General features: G+C 31.1%; 1 protein-coding gene across 4 annotated transcripts; it reads left to right on the top strand.

Annotated features, from left to right (window-relative positions):
- Positions 1-4,109: 4,109 nt before the first annotated feature.
- Positions 4,110-24,049, top strand: LOC105345467 (prion-like-(Q/N-rich) domain-bearing protein 25). Of its 4 annotated transcripts, XM_034450801.2 has the most exons (9): positions 4,110-4,242; positions 12,523-12,699; positions 12,862-12,990; positions 13,392-13,529; positions 17,848-17,976; positions 18,631-18,762; positions 20,310-20,427; positions 20,531-20,615; positions 22,313-24,049. In XM_034450801.2, exons 2-9 carry the CDS (start codon positions 12,606-12,608, stop codon positions 22,532-22,534), a joined length of 1,047 nt encoding a protein of 348 aa, XP_034306692.2. In that variant the 5' UTR covers positions 4,110-4,242; positions 12,523-12,605; the 3' UTR covers positions 22,535-24,049. The 4 variants fall into 4 exon arrangements, with proteins under 4 accessions (XP_034306692.2, XP_065937861.1, XP_065937862.1 ...); XM_066081789.1 differs by lacking the exon at positions 17,848-17,976; XM_066081790.1 differs by lacking the exon at positions 20,310-20,427.
- Positions 24,050-24,841: the final 792 nt, after the last annotated feature.

Here is a 24,841-nt window from a genome sequence, read left to right as displayed (position 1 = left end):
TGTGTTATCGTATTACTAATGGTAGATTTGTGATTCAGTGTCGGTTGTTTAAGCTTATATCTGGGATATTCTTTAAATTTAACCTGCTCTTTTAAATAATGTTTTACTTTTTGATTAAAAGATATACCACGTACAAGAAAACCTAGATCTTTTCGGCTTCTGAGTTCCACTTCTCTAGTTTTTTGATGATTATCTGTCGAATTGAACGACATTTTGTCGCACATAATCAAAAATATTGGCCTCACATGGGTAAACGTTCCACTTCGTAATATAAAATATTTTACAAAGTTGATTCTAATCGTTACACCAGACATTACTCCTCTTACATCATTAAATGAATGTGTTTTTATAATTCTTTATTTGACGATGAACCTGTTGTATATCAATGTTCTTAATAATTCTGAAATTCAATTAAGGTAAAACGGATACTTATTGTAATTTCCATAATTTACAGAAACAGTCTTCAGGTTTTTTTTTTTACTAATATTCTATGTTGTGGATTCATTCATTTTAAAGGAGCATCAAAAACAACTATATTTTGTTCAATGAAAAGCAATGATAAACTTCTAGGAGTTAATGTTCTTGTAGTTTATATCATATTATAAATGTTGTGAACTCATTAATCCAATAAATGCTACACGGAACAATTTAATAATTATAGTTACATGATACTATTTAAATATCTACAAGAGGTCACATGTTTTGTTTTGGTATATCAATGAGGAAATTATTGGTTATATATTAAAAATGCATTTAATTAAGACAATAAGTTTCCTGTACATCGGTAAAACTTGAGTTCATATTTTTGTCATTATGGTAACAAAATGTTCCTGGTGCAATATCAAAATAATTGAAATATATCGAAATTAAAAATAATTGTACTTTATTTCCCCATTGACTGCACTTATTTTCCGAGGAGGAAGTCGCCATACATCACCTATTCATTTTTTTAATAATGGTGATGAAATATTACCCCCTCCCCCCTGCAAAAAAAGATAAAGAAGCTTACTCGAAAAGAATACATCGCCCCCGCTTCTTGTTTGGTAATGTTTTGTCGCTCCCGGTTCATACAATCACTGTAGCCCTCAACCCCAGTCATTTTTTTGTAAATTAAGGTAGATAGGTCATACCATTATGGTATTACAGTTTGTAGATATCTAACTCTTACTCTCTTCCTCTTTATCGAAAATTATAATAAACGTTTTTACAGCTGAAATCATGCATTGTTGTCCAATCTATGAATATATGTAGTTTTAATGTCTGATTTAATATGTTTATACAAAAATCGATGAAGACACAATATCCCATTGATTTTAGGAAGGTTATTTGTTTTACTTTTCATGGGTTTATATAGATCTGTTGTTGGAATAACTGTAGAGCCTTGGCAAAAAAAAACATATCTTCTCTCTTTTGAGATTTTCGTTCGCTTTTTTTACGTTCCTGCTGGTCGCTTACGAACCCACATAACCGTATCAGGGCTTACAGATGTTGTGTTACAAATTATAATCTGTTCATCTTATTACTGTTGTGTCAATATTAAGTATTGTGTCCTCCTATTTATTGAAATGTATTAGATTGTTATATAATTATTTATAATTCATTTTTATAAATTAAATTATTATTCACGTCAGCGACTTAAAAACATAGCTTTTGGTTTTGGTTTTTTTTTTAAAGAATTGAGAATTAAGTGATTGAATTACATTGAGATAGAAATGTAGACAAAGAACAATATAATTAAAGCTTTATAGTCATGTCGATATCATTATGCTTTCATATCTGGGGGACATATTGCAAAGTTATTGTTTTCGAATGAACTTCGCAGGCGCGGGAGTTCCTCATGTCAGCTCAATTAAGTTGAATCTGGCTGTAGACAGCACAAATAGACCGACATTAACAGTAAATATAAATTTTAAAAAAATGCAAGAGTAGTTATCTTATATTAATTGCAATTCATAGAAGACGTTAATAGCTAGAGGGCTGTTGTATGATCTATGTGTGTTTGGGTTACTCTCTATTACGCATGTGACAATTAAACAACGAGAACCCTTTAACTAACACGTATTTAGTATCCTCCACCCCCGCCCCGCCCAATAAAAAAATAGTCTTTACATCTAAAAAAGCGTAAAATAATTAATTGTATTTGATTCAATTGAAAAAATAGTATGCTATACTTGATTGCATGAGCGTTGCATGTTTAGAGTTTAAATTATTGCGGATTGAATTTCGTGAAGCCAACTTTCCTAGATAGCTATTATTTTTCATTGTTGAATGGGTAAAATTTGGCGATAAATAGATCAATATTATTATTTATAATTCGTAGTTGATTCATATTCATAAATGACAGGATCAACGAAATCCTTGAAAATTATGCCTACATAAGCCCAATAATTCAATAACTTTAAGTTAAAAGTTTGAACCAGAGGTGGGTGACGTAGCATTGGATATCATGCCACCTCGGAAAGTGTTTGATGACAATGTTTTTGCATTGAAGAAGAAATGAACTGATTTATGTTGATACACTTGTAAAGTAATTTCATTTTTATGTGTTACCGTTTCCTTCTCAATATGGCATAAACTCATTTTTGAATTATATCTCTTTAACCAAATACCTTCTTAGGTCGATACTGTTGATAGCAAGAAAACTGATCAAGAACTGAAGGGGTAATTAAATTATGTAAACACACTTCAATACAAATCAAAATATGTGTAATGATAAAACTCTATTATGGTTTGATTGCTGATAAGTCGATAAAAAGTAATACAATGTGTAAGTTGTTACACAAGTGTCGGTCACGATACGCTTCAGTACAAACATCCAATGTTTTACTTGAACTAAAACATTTTGATTTAAACTTATTTTATTTTATCGCAATAATTGTAAAAAGTTCAGATTCAGTTTTTTTCAACTTACGAGGACTTTTTATTTAACTGTTTGCACAAATATCTTTTCGAACACTTAAACCCAACGATTCCCAATGTCGAATTGTATCTAATACAAAGGATTGCGTAGGTTACTTGTATTTTGAATAAGTTTCCGATAAATATTTGGAAAAACGCATTTGGTGAACCTTGTCAATAGTTGTAGTTTGGACACTTCTATCAGGTCAAAAAGAGTATCCTATTTAGTTTTAAAAAAGGGACGTTTTGGAGCAATAAAAATAGTAAAAACCTTTCACAAATTATTGGACCTTTGAAGAATAATACAAATAGATGCGAAAAAATCCTCAACCAATTCTACCTTTTCTAGATCTGAAAAATCCACAGAATTTATCAGAGACATGATGTATAGGACAGTTAATTTGATATTTGATAGGTCTTCAATGAGATTGTTGTCGTTAAATGTAAATAGTTTTTAAATTATTTCATGATAATTAAAAGTGCATGTACTTTTTCAAATTTTTACCTTGATTTCTAGTTCTTGAATTTGTTAGTCATTTTTGATTTACTTCTACAATTACTTTGAATTTTAACGACTTTTGCCCGACACATGACCAAGTTCGCACAAGAGAAACAAAATCTAGAATCATAGTTAAGAATTTACCATAACTTGTAGTCTAATACGATATTTTTGTTGCAAGAGAGTTTATTAAGAAACATAGAGACGTAAAGAACAATAAAAAGAGGTTATTTTGCATTCATTTTGTAGTTTAATATTCATATGGCTCCTTTTTAAAAACAAATATACTTATTATGTTCTATTAATCAATCGTTGAAACATTAATGTTTACATTTATATTTTTTTTATTTCCTAGATTTCGCTCTGATGATAAACAAATCAATGTCCATTTATATTAATAGGTAAGAAAATGGTGATAGGCACTGCTTACTGACAAGAAAGTGTGTAAAATTAGAATATTGAATGTATTTTATTTTTAATGAAATGTATTTCCGTGATTTGATATTGTGTAATTAGTTTAGAATAATTTATACGAGATAAACATGAAACACAAAATGATATTTCTGATAATCATTCTTGAGAGATTGATAAAATGCTTTTTTTATATTCGCGAGTTTTGACAATGTTTCTTTCAATATTCGTATTGCTAGTAAAGTATCAAAAAATTTTTTTTAGATCAACGTATTTGCATAACAAAAAAACAAGAAAATGAATATGTATTGATGGAAGATTATAGCATGCTTTTCCTTCTAGAGATCTGTGTTTAGAGACGGGTGCAAGATTTAAAGATTATCAACACAGATGTCTCTTTAATTCAAGTACAGCAGAGAATATTTTACAAGATGGTAAGTTGTTTAAGATGATTTTTGTAATTGTCGCCTTATATTCAGATTTTTTTGCATTAGACAAGAATTATACGCCTAATACTTTTCTAATCACTGTGTTAGTTATATCACGGTATTTTTAAGGAATAAACAGCAACCCATCCTTAGAATTTAGATAAATTCATGAGGAATTAATTTTAGGCCTTTAGTTGAACATACGTAGAAAATCTAGTGTGAACTAATTTCTGCCTCTCCATTAAATTGCAATTTTGTAACATTAGTTTAAAAGATTTCCATTTCTAGTAAACAAAATTCCTGCATAAGATATTGTAATAAGTGACGGAATTGAAAATAATAATTTCTGTTGAAGTTATATTACAAATATTATATAACAGTGTTTTTGCTGCGTCCCAGTTTTATACTTTCATTGATTCAAAGAAATATTTCTCTGAGAACATGACGGTGTTCCTAAACATCGGATTGGTGTATGAAGCGTCAAATAAATTTAAAAAAATCAAATGAAAATTGCTTCTGTTTTTGTTTAATGTTTAGTGGATGAAACCCCGTGCAAACAAATGCATTACCTCACATAAAAACAGTGTTTGATATATAAATTAAGCTTTTGTCTTCATTTTTGTATAAATTGTGTCCAAAATATTTCTTTACTGCTTTCTTAACCTTTTTAGCTCACCTGAGTCAAAGGCTCAAGTGAGCTTTTCTGATCACAATTTGTCCGTTGTATGTCGTTGTTGTCGTTGTCGTCGTTGTTGTAAATTTTCATCTTCTTCTCAAGAACCACTGGGCAGATTTCAACCAAATTTGAAACAAAGCACCACTAGGTGAAGGGTATTTAAGTTTGTTCAAATGAAGGGCCACGCCCTCTTTAAGGGGGAGATAATTGAGAATAATTGAAAATTTGTTGGTTTTTTTTCAAAAATCGTCTCAAAAACTATTAGGCCAGAAAAGCTCAAATTAAAATGGAAGCATCCTCAGGTAGTGTAGATTCAAGTTTGTTCAAATCATTGTCCCAGGGGCAGGGTGGGGCCACAATAGAGAGATCATGTTTAACATACATGTAGGAATATATAGAGAAAATCTTTAAAAATCTGCTTCTCAAAAACTATTAGGCCGGAAAAGCTCAAATTTAAATGGAAGCATCCTAAGGTATTTTAGATTCAGGTTTGTTCAAATCATGGTCCCTGTGAGAAGGGTGGGGCCACGATATGTGGATCAAGTTTTACCTAGGAATATATAGAGAAAATCTTTAAAAATCTTCTTCTAAAAACTATTAGGCCAGAAAACCTCAAATTAAAATGGAAGCATCCTCAGGTAGTGTAAATTCAATTTTGTTCAAATCATGGTCCCCAGAGGTAGGGTGGGGCCACAATTGGGGGATCATGTTTTACATAGGAATATATAGAGAAAATTTTTAAAAATCTTCTTCTCAAAAACTATTAGGCCAGAAAACCTCAAATTAAAATGGAAGCATCCTCAGGTAGTGTAAATTCAAGTTTGTTCAAATCATGGTCCCCGGGGGTAGGGTGGGGCCACAATTGGGGGATCAAGTTTTACATAGGAATATATAGAGAAAATCTTTAAACATCTTCCTCTTATAAACTATTAGGCAAGAAAACCTCAAATTAAAATGGAAGCATCCTCAGGTAATGTAAATTCAAGTTTGTTCAAATCATGGTCCCCGGGGGTAGAGTGGGGCCACAATTGGGGGGTCAAGTTTTACATAGGAATATATAGAGAAAATCTTTAAGCATCTTCCTCTTATAAACTATTAGGCCAGAAAACCTCAAATTAAAATGGAAGCATCCTCAGGTAATGTAAATTCAAGTTTGTTCAAATCATGGTCCCCGGGGGTAGAGTGGGGCCACAATTGGGGGGTCAAGTTTTACATAGGAATATATAGAGAAAATCTTTAAACATCTTCCTCTTATAAACTATTAGGCAAGAAAACCTCAAATTAAAATGGAAGCATCCTCAGGTAATGTAAATTCAAGTTTGTTCAAATCATGGTCCCCGGGGGTAGAGTGGGGCCACAATTGGGGGGTCAAGTTTTACATAGGAATATATAGAGAAAATCTTTAAAAATCTTCTTCTCAAAAACTATTAGGCCAGAAAAGCTCAAATTAAAGTTGAAGCATCTAGATTCGAGTTTGTTCACAGGGCGAAAAACAATCTTTAAGATAGTCCTTAAAGGTGGCTTAAAGGTGGCGTAAAGGTGGCTTAAAGGATATACAATCTTTAAGCCACCTTTAAGTCACCTTTAAGCTGAGCTTATAGGTCCTTAATGTCTAAACTTCTTTAAGTCACCTTTAAGCCATCTTTAAGCCACCTTTAAGCATCTTTAAGTCGCATTTACGCTCCCTTTAAGTTGTCGTTAAACCATCTTTAAGTTCCCTTTAAGTCAAGTTTGATCAAGTTGAACAATAAAAACATATATTAAATGCAAAAGCTCTTTTATAGGGATGGGAGGGGGTCATCCGAGTGATAATATAATTTCCAAGGAAGGGTGGGGTGTTTCAGGCGGTTTTAATTGTCGCTCCATGAAACACAGATCGCTATCATCAACACAACTCCGATGGACACACATTGCCGTTATAAAATTCTTGATAATTTTTTGCGGGTTTCAAAATTATTGTAGGGGTGAGCGCAGTCTCTGTATCTTAATCTGTGCATAAAACTAATTAAAGTATGTTTGTTTCCTATCATAAATTAATCGGTGAAAAAATCTCTCTCTCTCTCTCTCTCTCTCTCTCTCTCTCTCTCTCTCAGTTCATCCGGTTATTAAACAAAATAAAGATAATGAACCAAAAATGCATGATTTAATTTGATAATCGGTTTAAGGTTTGTATTTTTTTTTCAATTTTCATTATTTCTAGGTCTAACTCTAGATCTGCTAGATACATGTTAAAGATGAAAAGACTCTCAACTGCCTTTGTTATATCGGGCAGGATATTACTGCTTTGTTTGTCTAGACATAGCTTTGTTCGTTTGTGTACATCACATTAAAGTCTATTGTTTGTCCAACTTAGCAAGAAAACCCCTGGAACTAACACAGAATATACAAGATATACACAACAGTTGTGTCGTGTGCCCAGGTGCATGTTTGTGTATATCTAATTAAAGTCTATTGTTTGTCCAACTTAAGAAAACCCATGGAACTAACACAGAATATACAAGATATACACAACAGGTGTGTCGTGTGCCCAGGTGCACGTCAGGGTTTCTAAAGGCGTTGAATCTTAGTATGTACGAGTATACGATATAAAAGTTAATTTATATTTGTAATTCATTATCAAGGTATTATTTCCTAGCTCTGGGTTTCAAAATTGTTACGTCTACAAATTAACGATACATGTATGTAAGAGTAAAATCTTGAGGCTAATTAATTAATGTACCGGTGATCATAAATAGGGGTTGGTTATTGTAATATATGTATAAGGGTAAATATGTCACATACCCGGCCTGGCACATCATACAATTGTATGTACAAGTATATGTATACATCATTTGCAATTGCCACATGCAGTAAATACGTCACCGGTAATTGGTAGAATTGTTTGTTATAGAATTGATAATTTAAAAATCATGTATACAATTACATGTAAATATTTACACATATTGGAACGGCGCCGCGATCATGAAAACCGGGAAATTGCAGGAAATTGAACAAATACCCTAAAAGTATCAATGCATTTAATAAAAGAAATGATTTTATTTTCTTTCTTACATTTTCAAAGCTATAAATTAGATGAACGTATATATCTACTCGGTTTAAATTTATTAACTAAGAAAGCCTACTAATGAGCCTAACGGTTTCCATTTAGGTATAATATATTTTTGTTCACTGAAGACCAAGTTCCGTATTTCATTCTAAATACATGCATACATGTAATTTATAAATTAGATATAATTGATTGTTACATACTGAATGGTTTGTCAAAATCTTTTCAAGTAAACACATTCAAAACATTGATTCAATATCCACTGAGATATAGGATATAAAAACCCTCGTAAATATGTAAGTTGCCGTGGCGCAGAGGAAGCGCGGTCATGCAAATAAAAGAAAAAAAGAAAAAAAGCGCGGTCATCCTAGTAAACTAAGGGTCCCGGGTTCAAATCTCGCCGTGGGCGTGTTTTTTTTTGTTTTTTTTTTTTTTTCATTTTATTTTCTAGAACAAAAACCGTTTTAATACTTTTTCTTTCATAAAGTTAATATATTTTGTTGGTAAATTAAGCACAATATTGATTTAATTTTTTTAATGGCTTAAAGGTGGCTTAAAGGTAGCTTAAAGGTAGCTTAAAGGTGGCTTAAAGGTGGCTTAAAGAAATTTGGACATTAAGGACCTATAAGTTGTCCTTTAAGGTGGCTTAAAGGTAGTCTTTAAGCTGCCTTTAAGCCATCTTTACGCTTTCTTTAAGCCACCTTTAAGCAACACATATAGCTTAAAGGTGACTTAAAGATCGTCTTTAAGCTACCTTTAAACACCTTTAAGCTATGTTGCAACCACTATTGAAATAAAACCACTATTGAAATAATTTATTTCAATAGTGGTTGGGAATGTATTTCATTAGAAAAATCACCTTGCAACCACTATTGAAATAAAACAACTATTGAAATAAATTATTTCAATAGTGGTTGGGGACGTATTTCATTAGAAAAATCACTTTGCAACCACTATTGAAATACGACCACAATTGAAGTAATGATTTAATAGAGGTTTGGGCTGTGTTTCATGATAAGAACTCCTTTACAGACACCATTAAAGTTCAACTACTATTAAATTTATTTTCTTTAATTGTAGATGGGAATGAAATACCTATAAATATAACATTATGTAACACATTTGGAAAGAAAGAAGTTGTATATCATATTTGCAAACTATTTTGAAATGCAAGAAATCTAACGAATAATATCAAATACACAAGTATGGTACAATTTTCACTGCTGTGTAGAAGTAAATAACCAATTATCGCAGATAAACACGCATATACATTTGTTTTATTTAACAAACAATTTAAATACACAATTAAGGTACTAAAGACTTCTATATGTTATGGTAGTAGTAATCAAGACTATGATATAAATGTACTTATATTAGGATTTTCACTGTTGTGCAGAAATGACCAATCCTCGCAGATTAACATATAGAATTGCTTTCATATTTTATCTTTACCTTTCTCTTTCTATAGATATATCATGTTTTAAGGAAATTGTTAATTATTTGTACTGGAAGACAACGTTGTAAACTGCCAGAACTTCTATTCAAAACCCCTGCATAGCTTATATGTCATTATAGATTTATGTGATAATTAATATCACTATTAAGATAAATAATTTCAATAATGGTTGGGGATGTATTTCATTTAGACCAATATTGAATGAAATAATTTTTTCAATAGTGGTTGGGTATGCGTTTCATTATAACCACTATTGAAATAAATTAATTCAATAGTGGTTCGCTATGCATTTCATTACAACCACTATTGAAATAATTTATTTCAATTGTTGTTAAGGATGCGGTTCATTACAACCATTATTGAAATAAAATATTTTAATAGCATAAGACATACTTCTTTTCTTAAGAAACTCCCCTAGCAGAAAGAAAATGTTATAAAGAGACATAATAATAGACATAAAACAGAAAAGCACCATCAACCGCTATTGAAATATTTTATTTCAATAATGGTTGAAATAAAAGGTATCCCCAACCACTATTGAAATAGATTATTTCAATAGTGGTTGAAATGAATCGCATCCTTAACCACTATTGAAATAATATATTTCAATAGTGGTCATAGTGAAGTAACCCCAACCCATATTGAAATAGTTTATATTAATAGTGATATTTATAATAATATTATCAACATATAAATATTCAATATACAGGGGGTTTGAATAGAAGTTCTGGCAATTTACAAAATGTTCATTATTGTGCAAATAATATACATTATTAAAGGACATGATATGTATGTAAAAAGAGAAATATAAAGGAAAAAATATAAATTTACAAAGTAATTTTAATAAAGAAATTCATTCTAAGCTACGATTAAAAAAATAATTCTAATAGTAGTTGTACTTCAACAGTGTCTGTAAATTGATTTGCAAAATGGAATACATCCCGGAACACTATTTCAATATTTTATTTCAATAGTGGTTGCATTTCAATAGTGGTTGTAAGGTGATTCTTCAAATGAAATACATTCCCAACCACTATTTAAATAACTTATTTCAATAGTGGTCTTATTTCAATAGTGGTTACAAAGTGATTTTTCTAATGAAATGCATTACCAACCACTATTGAAATAATTTATTTCAATAGTGGTTTTATTTAAATCATAGTCCCATGTGATATGGTGGGGCCACAATTGGGGGATAAATTTTTATACAGGAATATATAGAGAAATTCTTTAAAGAAATTACTTTTAAAAACTTTTTGGCCAAGAAAGCTCAAATTAGCGTGTAACCATCCTCAGATAATGTAGATTCAAGTTTGTTCAAATTATGGTCCCGGGGGGTAGGGCGAGGCCACAATGGGGGATAAATTTTATGTATAGAGAAAATCTTCTTCTCAAAACTATTAGGCCAGGAAAGCCCAAATTTGAGTGGAAGCATTCCCAGATAGTATAGATTCAAGTTTGTTTAAATAATAGTCCAGGGGTAAGGTGAGGCCACAATGGGGATGGATTTTTACATAGGAATACATAGAGAACATCTTTTAAAATCTTCTTTTTAAAGACTATTTGGCCAGAAAAGCTTAAACTTGTGTAGAGGCAACCTCGAGTAGTGAAATTTTTTTTGGCATATTCACAGTTCCTAGATGTAGGGCGGGGCCGTGATGGCGGTTTGGTTTTATACATAGGAAAATATAGAGAAAATCTTTAAAAATATTCTGGGGAAGTTTTCGGTCCAAAACTCAGTACTTAGTGTGAAAGCACAGGTTATGCAAATTTAGGTTTGATGAAATCATAATTCCTTAGAGAAAAGTGGGGCCACGAAATGGGGGGGGGGGGGTATATAGGTAATCTTCTTACAGGTATAACAACAAAAGGGGTTTGGTATTTACCCCCAAAAAACAGGTGGATAAAAATTGGCAGATTTTTAAATTTATTTTAGCAAGATCTACTGTACTTAGTTGTCAAGATATTTTGATACTGTAATGCTAATTTGATCAGAATTAAGGCAATTGTTGCTCAGGTGAGCGATGTGGCCCCTGGGCTTCTTGTTTTAAAATGCATATAAAAATCCAACTGCATGACTGGACATTAAGATGAGTGGGCAGGGATGAAAAAAAAACTTTTTTTACCTTAATTTTTGTGTTACCTTCATTTTATTTCAAACAGTGGTATTTAGTGTGCTGTTTCTTTAAGTTTGGTTCTTAAAGTCAAATTTCACTCAGATTTTTTTATATTTCTATCACTATCACAAATAAAAAATTAAAATAAAAAAATTGAGGAAGAGGGTTCCCCCCTTCGACTTCCCCGTTTTATATATACATCATGTTTTCATTTAGACGTAGGACACAATCTGTTCATTGTTTACATGTTAATATATAACGTTTAATACTTATCTGTCATGGTAAAAAAATGTATGAAATTAATTAAAACGCTCTAGTTTTTCCATCAAATTTTGTAGTCTGTTCCAAAATATCAATGCAACACATTTCGACTTTTAATGAAAATACGCCTAGTTTTGAAAAAATTTATTTACAATTGATGAAAGGGTAAAAATCTAAAATATTCTCATAGACGCATTATCGTTCATCAGTCGTTAAATTTACAGGAACGATAATATATTTCTTACGGAGATTTGAAATGGAAATATTGACATCCCTTATCCATTTGGAACAACTCACACAATTATTAGCGTTATCATTTGGGTAGTTTTGTATCTTTTTCAATGCAAAATCTCCGTGTATTGAAACTTGGCAAGCCATATTAAGCTTTTCAAAAAAAGCTATTTAAAGATGTCGTTTAAACTCTGAGATATTTACAAATTTTGAATAATTCAAGAAAATGTGTGGCGTAATTATCTTAGGAAAGGGTATACTTTAGGTCTGTCCCAAGATATGTGTCTAACACATTTTGACTAATTTTAATAAAATACGCATACTTTTGGAAAAGTGTATTGAGGTAAAAAGGGAAAATAACCAAGATTTTATTCACACATCATTTTTCACTTCAAAAATCACAGGGACACGATATATTTCTTACCAATTTCTAGTTAATTTTTATTCAAACTAACTTATAATTGAAATTATAATCAAAGTTATTCTCTTTTTTCAACAGTCACCACATGTCCTAATAAATGCAATTTCCAGATAGATAATTTGCATGTGTACAGTAACTCTCTACAAGAGATTAATCTAACTATGGGCAATGGGAAAAAGATGTTCCACTCTTGTGCAAGATCATATTATCATACTGATGTATATCTAAATATCAACTGTTCATCGTGGAATCCAAGTAAGTCAATAACATGTATTTAGAAATATATAATGAATAATTGAGCACGAAATAGAATAAAACCGGCGTTCTTACTGATGTCACTGTTTAGAATAAAATTTAAAATGTTCTTACATGTAGTATTAGACATAATATGAAAAACAAACACAATTTATGCTACAGGAGAATACATTACTTGGGATGATGTTTATGCCTGCAGCATAAACGATGCACAGTGTATCCATATCAACAACTACTGTGTCTGTCATTGTATGCCTGGATATATTTTGGAGGACGAAAAGTGCTTGAAAAGTAAGATATATTTTTTGATAATACCAATCAATGTAGTATAGATCATAGTCTAGTTAGTGTATCTTACATTGTTTTGAATATCCGAAGGAAACAAACACATTTCTTTTGTGGAGATTAGAAATGCTTAAATATTTTTTACAATGTAGCGGTAGTTTAAGAAAATAGTTATAGTGACATATGTGTATAATATTTCATACATTTTATCAGCAACAATAATATTGATAATCCAACAGGTCCGTTTGACGAATAAACCACTTTTTCACAATATTCATGTAAATTTAAATTTTTTTAGAAAAAAGCCAGTGAGACTATAGAAACCAAACACGAAAATCTATAAATTCACTTTGAAGAATATAAGATATATTTGATGCATTTGTTTTATTACTTTTTTATTCAATCAGTGAATGTCAGCATTGGTGGTTTATGTGGATTTGATTGGCAATGCAATGGAACACAATTTGCAAATGTTTGTGATCATGGTTTGTGTTCATGCAGCCCAGGATACATTCAAATTAATAGGAAGTGCTTCATGTACCAGGGTAAAAAATTTTCAAGTTTATGATGATTAGGATATTGATTAGGAAACAAGGAAAATTGATAGTTTGCGTTCTATTATTATATCGCTTTCCCCAATGTGATTTTCGAAACCTAGGTTCTAATTTTATTGTTGTGTCAGTCACCACTGATTTGTCATAAATTCAGGGCACCTGCATCGAGATATGAATATATGTAAAATCAGTTGATATTCTGAACCGTGATAACTTCCAGAAAAAAAATGTTATGAATGTAAAAATAAACAAAGTGAACTGTAAAATTGAAGAAATTAATTTATATTGGATGTGCTCATACTCAGAATAATACAAGAAAATCTCAAAAATGCAAAAGATTATTAGATAAATGAAATTTATTTATACTATTCTGATCATGTCTTAGATGAAAGAAAAAAATGCATTTACTACTAAGTGGGATCGATCTAGCGACCGCAAAATCAATAAGCCACGGATACAATTGTAGAACGTCTTTTTAATATATGTGGCTTTATACATGAATGTATGAGAAAAATTAATTATTAAAAAATCTTTCTAATTTTTCAGTATAAAGACCACTTCAAACTATAATTATTCAATGCAATCACTACAATATCTGTAGAACTAATTTTTAGACAGTTTTGTTAGCTCACCTGAGCTGAAAGCTCAAGTGAGTTATTCTGAACACATTTTCTCTGTCTGCCCGTCCGTCCGTCTGTCTGCCTGTCCGTCTGTCTGTCTGTCTTTTTGCCTGTAAACTTTTCACATTTTCAACATCTTCTACAGAATCACTAGGTTATTTTCAACCAAACTTAGGACAAACCATCCTTAGACTAAGGGCATTCAAAGTTGTGAAAATTAAGGACCACGCCTTTTTGCAAAGGGAGAAAATTATGAATTATTGAAAAAATTTCGAGAAATTTTTTAAAATCTTCTTCTCACGAACTATCAGGCCAGGAAAGCTGAAACTGTTGTGGAAGCATTCTCAGGTTGTATAGAACAAAATTTGTGTACATCAGGACGCTCGGGGTAGGATAAGGCCACATTTGGGCGTCGACTTTTTACAAAGGAATATATAGAGTATATCTTTAAAAATCTTTTTCTAAGACAAAAATCAGCCAGAAAAGCTGAAACTTATGTGAAAGCATCCTCGGGTAATGTAGATTCAAAGTTGTGAAAATCAAACACTTGGGGATAGGATCGGGCCACAATTGGGGATGCATTTTGACATTTAAGTATAAAGAGTAAATTTTGAAAAAGTCTTTGAAAAACCATTAGATCAGGAAAGCTGAAACTTGTGTAGAAGCATCCTCAGGTAGTGTAGATTCAAATTTGTAAAAATCATTACCCATTGGGGTAGGGTGGGGCCCTATGGGGGAGGGGGAACCTTAAACTTGTATGGAAGCATCCTCAGGTAATGCAGATTTAAACTTGTTAAAATCATGACCCTTGGGGTAGGGTGGGGCCACTATGGGGGTCGACTTCTTACATCGGAATATATAGAGTCAATCTTTAAAAATCTTCTTCTCAAAAACCATTTGGGCAGAAAAGCTGTAACTTGTTTGAAAGCATCGTCAGGAAGTGAGATTTCAAGTTTATTCAAATCATGATTCCCTGTGGGGTGTACATGTTTGATGCGTTCACAAGGGGGGATTTTGAATAGAAATATAAAGAAAAATCTTTTTAAATCTTTTTTATAAAAAACATTTGCCTAGAACAGCTTTAACGTTAGTGAAAGCAACTTTAGATAGTGTAGATTTAAATTTGTTCAAATTACAATCTTTAGGAGTAGTGTGGACTCACACTGGGGATTTAATTGTACAAACAAAACATTTTAATTATTCACAAAAACTTAAAAATTATCATATATGCTTTTACTTATAAGCAAGCATTTTGATACATTGCTCATTCTTAAATATTGTTAAAACTTTGGCCCCTGGAACATAGTTGGGGCCTCACAAGGGATTCAGAGTTTGATGTAGGTTTATATCCTGTATATAAACAATTGTTAAGGGTCTTTTTGAGAACTGCAATGCTGAATGTGATATGACTATTAAATCATCCTGTTTGAAAAGGTACTTGATTACAAATATAAGAATATCTAGTGGGAAACATATTTTTTGTAAAGGATTTTCGTGTATAATGCCACATTGTGCAGATGTTTTGTATAATGACTCCATGAAGCAGATTTTATCATGCATATTGTTGCTCGAGTGAGCGATGTAGCCCGTGGGCCTCTTGTTGGTTTGAAGTGCTTCATGAACCCACTATCCAATTTGTTATATTATACTAAATGTTTTTATCACTATCCTTTGCAAAATTTAAGGAGTTTGATGATATCGTTTAAAATAATTTAGAAATCCCTGACCTCGGTTAATCAGCAAGTACAATGTATGAACTAAAAATTGTGTTGAAATTGTTCAATTGTAAAAATATTGGTACACTTAAAAATTCGCTCTGTTATTAAAGAAAAGGATAGTAATACTTTAAGAAGTATTATCACTGTAACTTGTTCATTAATGCAAGTGTGTGTTGTATATTTTTGTTTATGATACTAGATTTTGACCCGTGAGTGCACGGGTTGACATTGCATAATTATGATATCGGACACTTACGAAATAGATACATCGACACACCGTATTGTTGACATTTACATAACCAAGTTTTAAGACTACAATAATATAATTCTTTTTAATGAAGAATTCAACACTTTTTCCCCAACGTTTTATACTCGCTTCGGATTTACAGGTTGAACACCACTATTGATTTTTACAATACATTCTTACCAAAATTACGCAACTTTAGACACGGGTAGCGAGTTTAAACAAATTTCTGGGAAAATTCCTCTTTACAACTTTTATAACAATTGTTCCTAACCAATTTAGTAGCAAAAAACACAGCCATCCACACGAGAGTTTCTTTACATCAAAGTTACAAAGTTACACATCTGCTTGAAAATCGTGTCCGAGCCCTTTCACCCCCCCCCCCCACACGCCGAAACAACATCAAAAATTCAAGTACTAGTGACCTCGTATTTTTACAAAGGTGGGAAAATCAGGCATTTTACACGTTGTTTTTCATCTCATAAACTCATAAAAAAAGTACAGTATCTGTCGCTGGCGGAAAACACCTAAAAACGAAGGGAAATTTGGGAATTATTTTTGCCTTAGCAAAGAGTGTTGTGAGACCTGCACACCATGTTGACATTCGGAATTCTCGGAATATTTTATATTAAATACACTGAGTTTTATCTCCCGTACTCCTTTGATGAACAGAATATGGACACAGACCACAATTATTTTCCCTTATTCATTTATAAAACAAAAATTCATATAAAAATTCTAGCGCTCAAATCTATTCAAATTTGGCATAATAGCAGACACACATTAGTCCAACAACATTTCCAAAGTACAGGAAAATTAATCGAGAGGGGGCTAAGATATGGCCCCTACAATAACCCCTACTCTGCAATATCCACTTTCACTTCAGAATAATTGTAAACATTGGCCTCTTTACCCCCTTCCTATTGCGTTAAAGATCGATTTTCCCAATTATTTTTAGCTAGTATTTTTTTTTCAAACCTACTTCTTTCCATACATGCCATAAAAGGCACCAAATTCGCCCATTTAACACCCCTGGGAATTTTTGAAAAAAAACCATACATTTTTAAAATACATGTAGAATTATTTGCGTTGTCAATAAGCAATGACGGGTAAAAATAGTGGTATTTTACCATATAAAACAAAATTTCAATGAAAATGTGCACGTTTTCGTACTTGTAATATCGTTTCTGAGTTTATCCATGCAAATGGGATATTGTGGAAACATAAACTAAAGATTCCCTCATCCTGATTTAGAGTGAATGTAATGCGCATGTGCAAGATTGTAAAATCCAAAAAATCCAGATAATTTCCGGATTTTTAAAAGGATTTTTCGTGAATTATTTATTGGCGAAGCTTGATTGAGAAAAAATAAATACAAACTGGTAATCTTCAGGTACCAATGATGTTTAAAATATATATAACAAAAGACAGTTTCCGATTTCTCGGTACTAAAGCCCAAAAATTCGAGTATATTATTTTAATATAGTAGAATAGATATATACAAATGTTAATTTTTTTCTGTACCTAATGTTATGCATTATTTATATTTTGTATATGCCTAATTGTACAATGGACGACGGCCACGACAATTCAATTAACTTATGTTAATACATAAAATTGCCAGCTTAATTAATTAATTCTATTTATAGTTGATCATAATATTGCGAAGATACTTTTCTTAATAAATAAGAATAACAACTTATACTGGTATCTTTTTATCCTTCTAGGAAATCTAGAACTAAATGATTCGTGTGGGTTAACAGAGCAGTGTATACAGCCCTTCTCAGTTTGTTTAAATGGAACATGCAAATGTATAGATGGTTTTTCTCCATTTGATACTGATAGCTGCTTCAAAGGTTTGTAAACTCTGTAAAAAGTCTTTGATCACAAACTTTTTTAAATATGTACATTAAGCTTGTGTGTGTTTTATTCTTTTTAACATTTTGTGAAATGAACTGGATTGAATCTCACATTGACATTTGAGTACTCTTGTTGGAACTAAAAATTATGGACAGTGTCTTGTGATGTTTAAATTTAATAGTAAGATAATGTGTTACATTAAAAGGCACAATAATATTTAGTTTTATTTTTTTTAAAAATACGACCATCATAACAGTTTATAATAGTATATTAAGAAAAAATATCTAATATCTTTTTTCATTATTTGCCAGCTTAAACAAATTGAATTGAAGCTGTTGGTCTAACCTTTAAATGATGTTAATTTGAAACAGTTTTGATAAAAGAATAGATAAGTGGTGTAGGAAGCGTTTATACATTCTCTTGTATCAAAGGATGATGTAAAACGGAATAACCATAAATGCAAAAAGATAAAAATACCGACACATACCTACTGTATTGATATAAATATCAAGAAATTTGCTTCAATATTTAGTGAATAATTTTGTGATTAGAAGATTATGTTCACTTTTACACCGACTTATTTTCTTGTTTCTTGATTCCTTTTCTGGGGGTTTTTTCAATTCATGATTTGTTATCGTTTATTTTTTCAGATACTGTTCCCGTCGGTGGGTTTTGTAGCTTAGACGAACAGTGCACAGGGAGTGATAATTCTGGAATATGCGGACACGGAAGATGTACCTGTGCAAAAGGGTTCATACTTATTGACTTGGCTTGCGAAAAAGGTAATAGCATTAATATAGCATTTTTTTTTTATACTCGTGTTTAACATTATGTGTTAGAGAAAAACTTGTAAACTAACATTGCAACCTACAACATAAATTGAAATTGTAAATTGGGTTGCATAAAACTATGAGTCATGCTGTAAACAGGGAAATATTCGCCCCGTTTTATTTTCGCCTCTTTCACCCTCGTTGTCAAAGGGCAAATTTAAAACTGGGCAAATTCTATATTGCAGATAATATCTTTGTTCACACAACTCCATCTGGGCGAATTCAACGAGAAAAAACCATTTGCAATTGTAAAAGGGCGAAAATAACATGGGGTGAACATAACCCTGTATACAGTATACCTATATTACATACTGTACATATATGCATTTGGTTTTCATTGTCAACTATTTTGCGCAGCATGGTAATATATAAAGCATAAACAAATATACAATATAGTATTTATATTTTAATGAAACATTTTTGCAAAACAATTAATACAAATTATAAAATCAAAACATTACACAAAAACCGTGAATTTAATTTTTTTTAATCCACAGATACATGTAAGATGACGTCATCACCATGCATTTAATCAAGGAATAAGAAATTAAATTCGATTGATGCCACTCCGTATTCATTTCAAAAAACCCCAAAGGGCTTTATAATAGAATTGCACATATTCCGACGTATTTAATTTATTATAATATTTAAAGAAAGATCCCCAATTTTGGATATTGTATATATATTATATATATATATTGGTATAATTTTACCTTTTATTATATTATTAATGAATTATTGACATGTTACGCGTTTTTTTTTACTTGGTATGCAAACTTGCTTGCACCCCAGAAGAACGACCTTTGCGTAATTGCCATTTTTTTACTAAAAAAAATAAATATGACCTTTTGTATACAATTTAGAACACAGCAAAAATCTGATGTACTTTGATATGTTTTTTTAAGTATACATGTTAATTTATATATTCTAGAATACCTACAGGGTAGAAATTAATGATGAATTTTCAATATTTTATTTTCTCCTTTAAAAAAATGTCGGCCTCTTCTAATGAAAAAGGTTATCGTTTCTTTGAGCCATCGTTTATTGAATAATTAACGTTCCGAATTACTGTTTGAAAATTTGATAATACTGTGTGTACATCGATTGAGTGTATACTGTAACTGAAGTGTTGATTTGACTATCGACTAAATTATATCAATTATGTTTAGCAGAGCCAAATTGCATATTTAATGGGATTTCTGAAATTGTATGACTGAGTATATATGTAATTTTTTAGCTTTATTATCAGTATTAATTTATTTTCTCCAAATCGCCCAAAAATTTTTAGAAGTTCAATTAGTCAGCAACATGGTAACTATTTTAACGATTAAACAACTACAAATTTATCATAATATTTTCTTGAAAAAAACCTGAAACTCACTAGTAACTCTGTCTCTTCAAGATCAATTATAATTCAGTAATTATCAGCTCTTGTTATCAAAATTTTTAATTTTAAATTGTTAATCAATGCACACCTGTAAGTTCTTATATTTTTAAAGACATGAATATTAGAGCGAAGCTTGGGACATTTTTTGGCGGATTTATTCTTGGTGCGATTGTTACTGCTGTCGTGACGACCCTAATGTACAGAAAATTTAAGTTTCCAAGCATAAAAATGTACGTTTACTAATAAAAATATTCTAATTTTTTATCAAACTTAATTCATACATGTTTATGAACTGAAAAGCAGTTTATGTCGTTGAGAACTTTTTGTTTACAGAAAGAAACCTGCCGTTTTGTTTGCAGGCATTAGAGCATACGGTGCTACCAGAAGTGCTCAAATTTCTTATACAAACGATAAGAAGGTAAAACAAACTTGGAAAGTGAATTCAAAAATGTTTAAGGATCTTTGGATAGCCGAAACTTTAGTCTATGAACACATAACTAAAACAGAGGATATGATATACCTTATGATTCTCGTACAAAAAAGGCTTGAGTATGGGCGACAGTAAGGGTTAAAAAGACTTTTATGTAAAACGAACAACTAATTTTTAAAAACATACTAAAATACGAAACAGACCAGCGTAAACAAAACCATCCTAATGTATTCAATTTGCATACTAAGGCCGTCACAAGTATACATTGGGGGTGATTTTTATGACTATGTGCATGTTTGTTAAGCCAATCGTACTGTATGCACGTGAATTAAATGCATTCTTTGATAAAATTAACAATATATGTTTCTTTTCTTTTCATTTGATAAAACTTGTCCGAAATATCTAAGTTTTCTCCAGGGTACGATATTTACTGAAACCTCTTTGCACGCAATCTAGCGTTTAGTTAGAGCATACAGGTAACTATTGGTTTTGCAACGATAATTATTTTTTTTTGGCATAAGTGTCTGTTGATTTTGCAAAGAATGTTAATGGTTTTGTTTTCAGTTGGTCTGTTTTAGATTTTAGTATATTTTGAAAAAATGTGTTCGTATTGCATAAACGTCTTTTAAACCCTTTTTCGGCCCTCATGAGCACGTCTCTGTGTACGGGGATTATAAGGTAGCTGAAGTATTTACTTTTTCAAAAAATGGTGTTTTAATAATGCAACGAATTTCGCAAAACAAGTAAAGAATTAAAACACATTCGAGTGTTTTTCAAAGTCTTTTAAAGGAGCATGGTTACAATATTTTGTCAAAAAATATTTTTTCGATTTTAAAGGTTAAAATGCTTCAGTAAGGCATTTTTATAGGCTACTTAAATTTGAGTGTCATTCGTTCATTTATAAGCAAGTTAAAGAGCTTAATATTCTTTGCTATGTAAACAAAGCTGTTGTTTACATTTTGAATGTTGGAGTGAATATTCCAGTTTTAGACATTAAATGAATGTATTAAACATCAGAAACTGTTTATTTGTTTTTAAAATGAATAAGAAGATATACAAATAAGCTTTAAAAAGATTATTTACTGGTACATGTATATTGAATCTATGTAAACAAAAACAGGACACGAGCTTTGTTTACATGACAAAGAATTATGAGCCTCGTACCTTGTTTATAACTCAACGACTGACTCTCAAATTTTATTTGGACATTAGAAATGCACTTCTGAAGCATTGTGAATAATAAAAAAAGAAAAACAGAATTTGAACAAAATCGTGACCATGCCAATTTAAAGTTAAGATCGAATCAACGTCTTTTGATTTTTTTTCCAACGTTAATTTTGTGATACCTACGGACTTTATTTTTCAAAATGCAATATATTACATCATATATAAACCTGAAACTATCGACAATGTGTACAAATATGATATATATAATGTAAATCATCGGCAAAATTAGTTGATGTTAATATCAAAAAGTCAATCTAACTAATAATGTAAAGTAAAATTTTTGAATAAGTCCTAACAATGTTTATATATAATATTTTTGATTTTTAATATCCTATTTCAACATATGACACCTCATTATTACGAGCAGTTTCCCTCTGATCATAAAAGTACCTCAGGCTATATGCATTGCTTGAATAGTATACTGCTTTAATTCTTACTTATTTATTTCAATTTTACAGCAAAACGTAGCAATCGAAACCCCAAAAGAAACATTAGGATACAATTTGTATGAAAAACAAGAAAATGAAAGGTCCGATGACGTCTATAACCATTTACACGAACAGACAGAGCAAGATGACGACAATTATGACCATGCATGCGCTCCATTAAATCACAGTACGGATCTCTCTGACTATAATCATTTATGTGATATTACTTCTGTTCAATCTACATCGTTGTAAATGTTTTCCTCAAAACAGAACAAACACTAATTTATTGTATATGATTTTTTTTATTTCAACAAGTCTTTGTATTTGTACAATTTTTGATGTCGTTATTATCGTATTTTGTCTAAGTATGAATTTACTCATTCCTTGCCAAGATTGTCATAACACTATGAACTGAAGAAGAAAATGCACTATTCCAAGTTCATATTTTACTATCACTTTCTGGATTTAACAAGGCCAAGTCAATATATATATAGAGAGAGACAGAGACAGAGACAGAGAGAGACAGAGACAGAGACAGAGAGAGTAAATCATTTCATTTGAATATCATTTAATCATTTAATTAATCTTGGTGTTGGTATGTATCATATTACATTCCTTTTTTTTTTATTTTATCTTAAATGTTTCCCCATTTTTAAATGGGGAAAATCGTTTGCAGAATTGCATGCCTGAAAAACCAATACATTATGATTAAAAGCAAGCAATTCAAACGTTTTTCTAGGGGATGCATACAGGTTGATATCTTTCTAAATATCATATCTTCAATACTTCAGTACTAGCTCATGTCGAGAAACCAACCTTTAAATCAAAGTACTGAAGTACTGAAAGCCGGGCTCATTTAGTGTGTTTATGCATATTGTGTAGTAAAGAGTGAAAAATTCTATCTCTTTCTCTCTCTCTCTCTCTCTCTCTCTCTCTCATGCTTTTATTGTCGGCAAATCGTCAGAGAGCGACCAAATTTTGCAAGCGGCTATAGAAAAAAGTTCAGCAGTTGCTGCCTTGAATTTTGCAACAAGCGTAACGGTTATGTACCTATCGTGTCAAAGATTTTACTTCTGTTTATTTTGTTTTTCTTCTAAATTTTAGCGCAATCTTAATCAAAATACTTTCTCTGGGTTTGAATATGGCTATTGTTCGGAAAAAGCTTTTGTTACGTTCAGATGTTGGTTAATCTCATTTACTCGTTTATCGAAGTTCATGATAGTAAAAACGTCAAATGTCTTAGAGTTTTAGATTATTGAGAATCAAAATTTGTGCCTGACAAATTTTGATTCTCAATAATCTAAATTTTTATAAAGGACATATCCTATCTCGATTTCCTCACCGCGCAGCAAAGAAGTTCATGAAAATTAATGCGCATTGTATGTGTCCAAAATACATAGTCTTGTCTTTAAAACACGTTATTAATAAGAAAACTAAAAGATATAGACAATTCTCTTGAAATTAAAAAAAATGCCAACACTTTTTATAAAACGTGGCTCTTTTTGTAACTATTTGGTATAGCGGAAGCTTTTAGTTTGACGCTGTTTGGTTTTTTGGTTACTTTTAAAGGTGTGCTATTTATAGTAACATTGGCGATTTGCCTGCCTACAGCCAGTACACTGCTTTTAGCAGAGCCCGGCTAAAAATGCTGTAGCTTCCTACGAAAGAAATAATTTTAAAAACAATGCTTGTTTCCTTGTACAACATGAAACAGTTTTTAAATCAATGGGTTAGGATCTTAAAATAAAGAGCTTTATGTAGAAAGACTGTTAGTTTTTGTTTCGTTTTTTTGTACAATTTTATAGGTTAAAATAAATATAAGTATTGGGGAGGAAGGCAATGACTGTTGGTGAGGATGAGGGCTTTTACCGTATGGATGAAAACGGTTCTTATTCAGATTATCCTACTTCAAGGTTACTGTTTTACATAATAACAAAAAGAAATAATATCACGTTGGTTTTGTTACATATTCCGTACAGCAGAAAGTTAATTTAACAAGATCAAAATTAGTATCTAAAATCAATTTATTCGTGTACACAGTTTTATTTTTTCGTTCAGAATAAAGAAGACGCAGTTTGTCACAGGGAAGCGAACACAGAGATCAATCGTGTTTCAATTGAACCCTTACTACCGTATATTTGTCTTTTAGTGTAAAACAAATTGAATTCAAACATCAATACATCATACAAATGCTACACTAATTCAAAATATTTTAAAAGTTGGTCGTGGGATATGTCGTGGGAAAACTGTCCTATACCCAACTATGGAAAGGATTGTCTGTTAACGTTATCCTCATATATAAAAATGCTAAGAAAATTAAATAAGTCCAAGATTTGCCGTCAGTTTGTTTATTTTATTTGTTTTGAAAACACATGGTTAAACTAATGGATATGACAATAACTAACAAAGAACAAGGGACGTTATTGACCGAAATTTGCCGTGTTTCAAATATGCACAGCACCAAACATTTTAAAAAGCCTTGAATTTATCAAATCCAATGGTATATAACTTATATATGTGACTTAAACATATATATCACGAAATTTATGTTGAAAACTG

The sequence above is a fragment of the Magallana gigas genome, chromosome 4 (assembly GCF_963853765.1).
Source record: "Magallana gigas chromosome 4, xbMagGiga1.1, whole genome shotgun sequence".
Taxonomy (NCBI): domain Eukaryota; kingdom Metazoa; phylum Mollusca; class Bivalvia; order Ostreida; family Ostreidae; genus Magallana; species Magallana gigas.
This window is presented reverse-complemented; position numbering and strand designations above follow the sequence as displayed.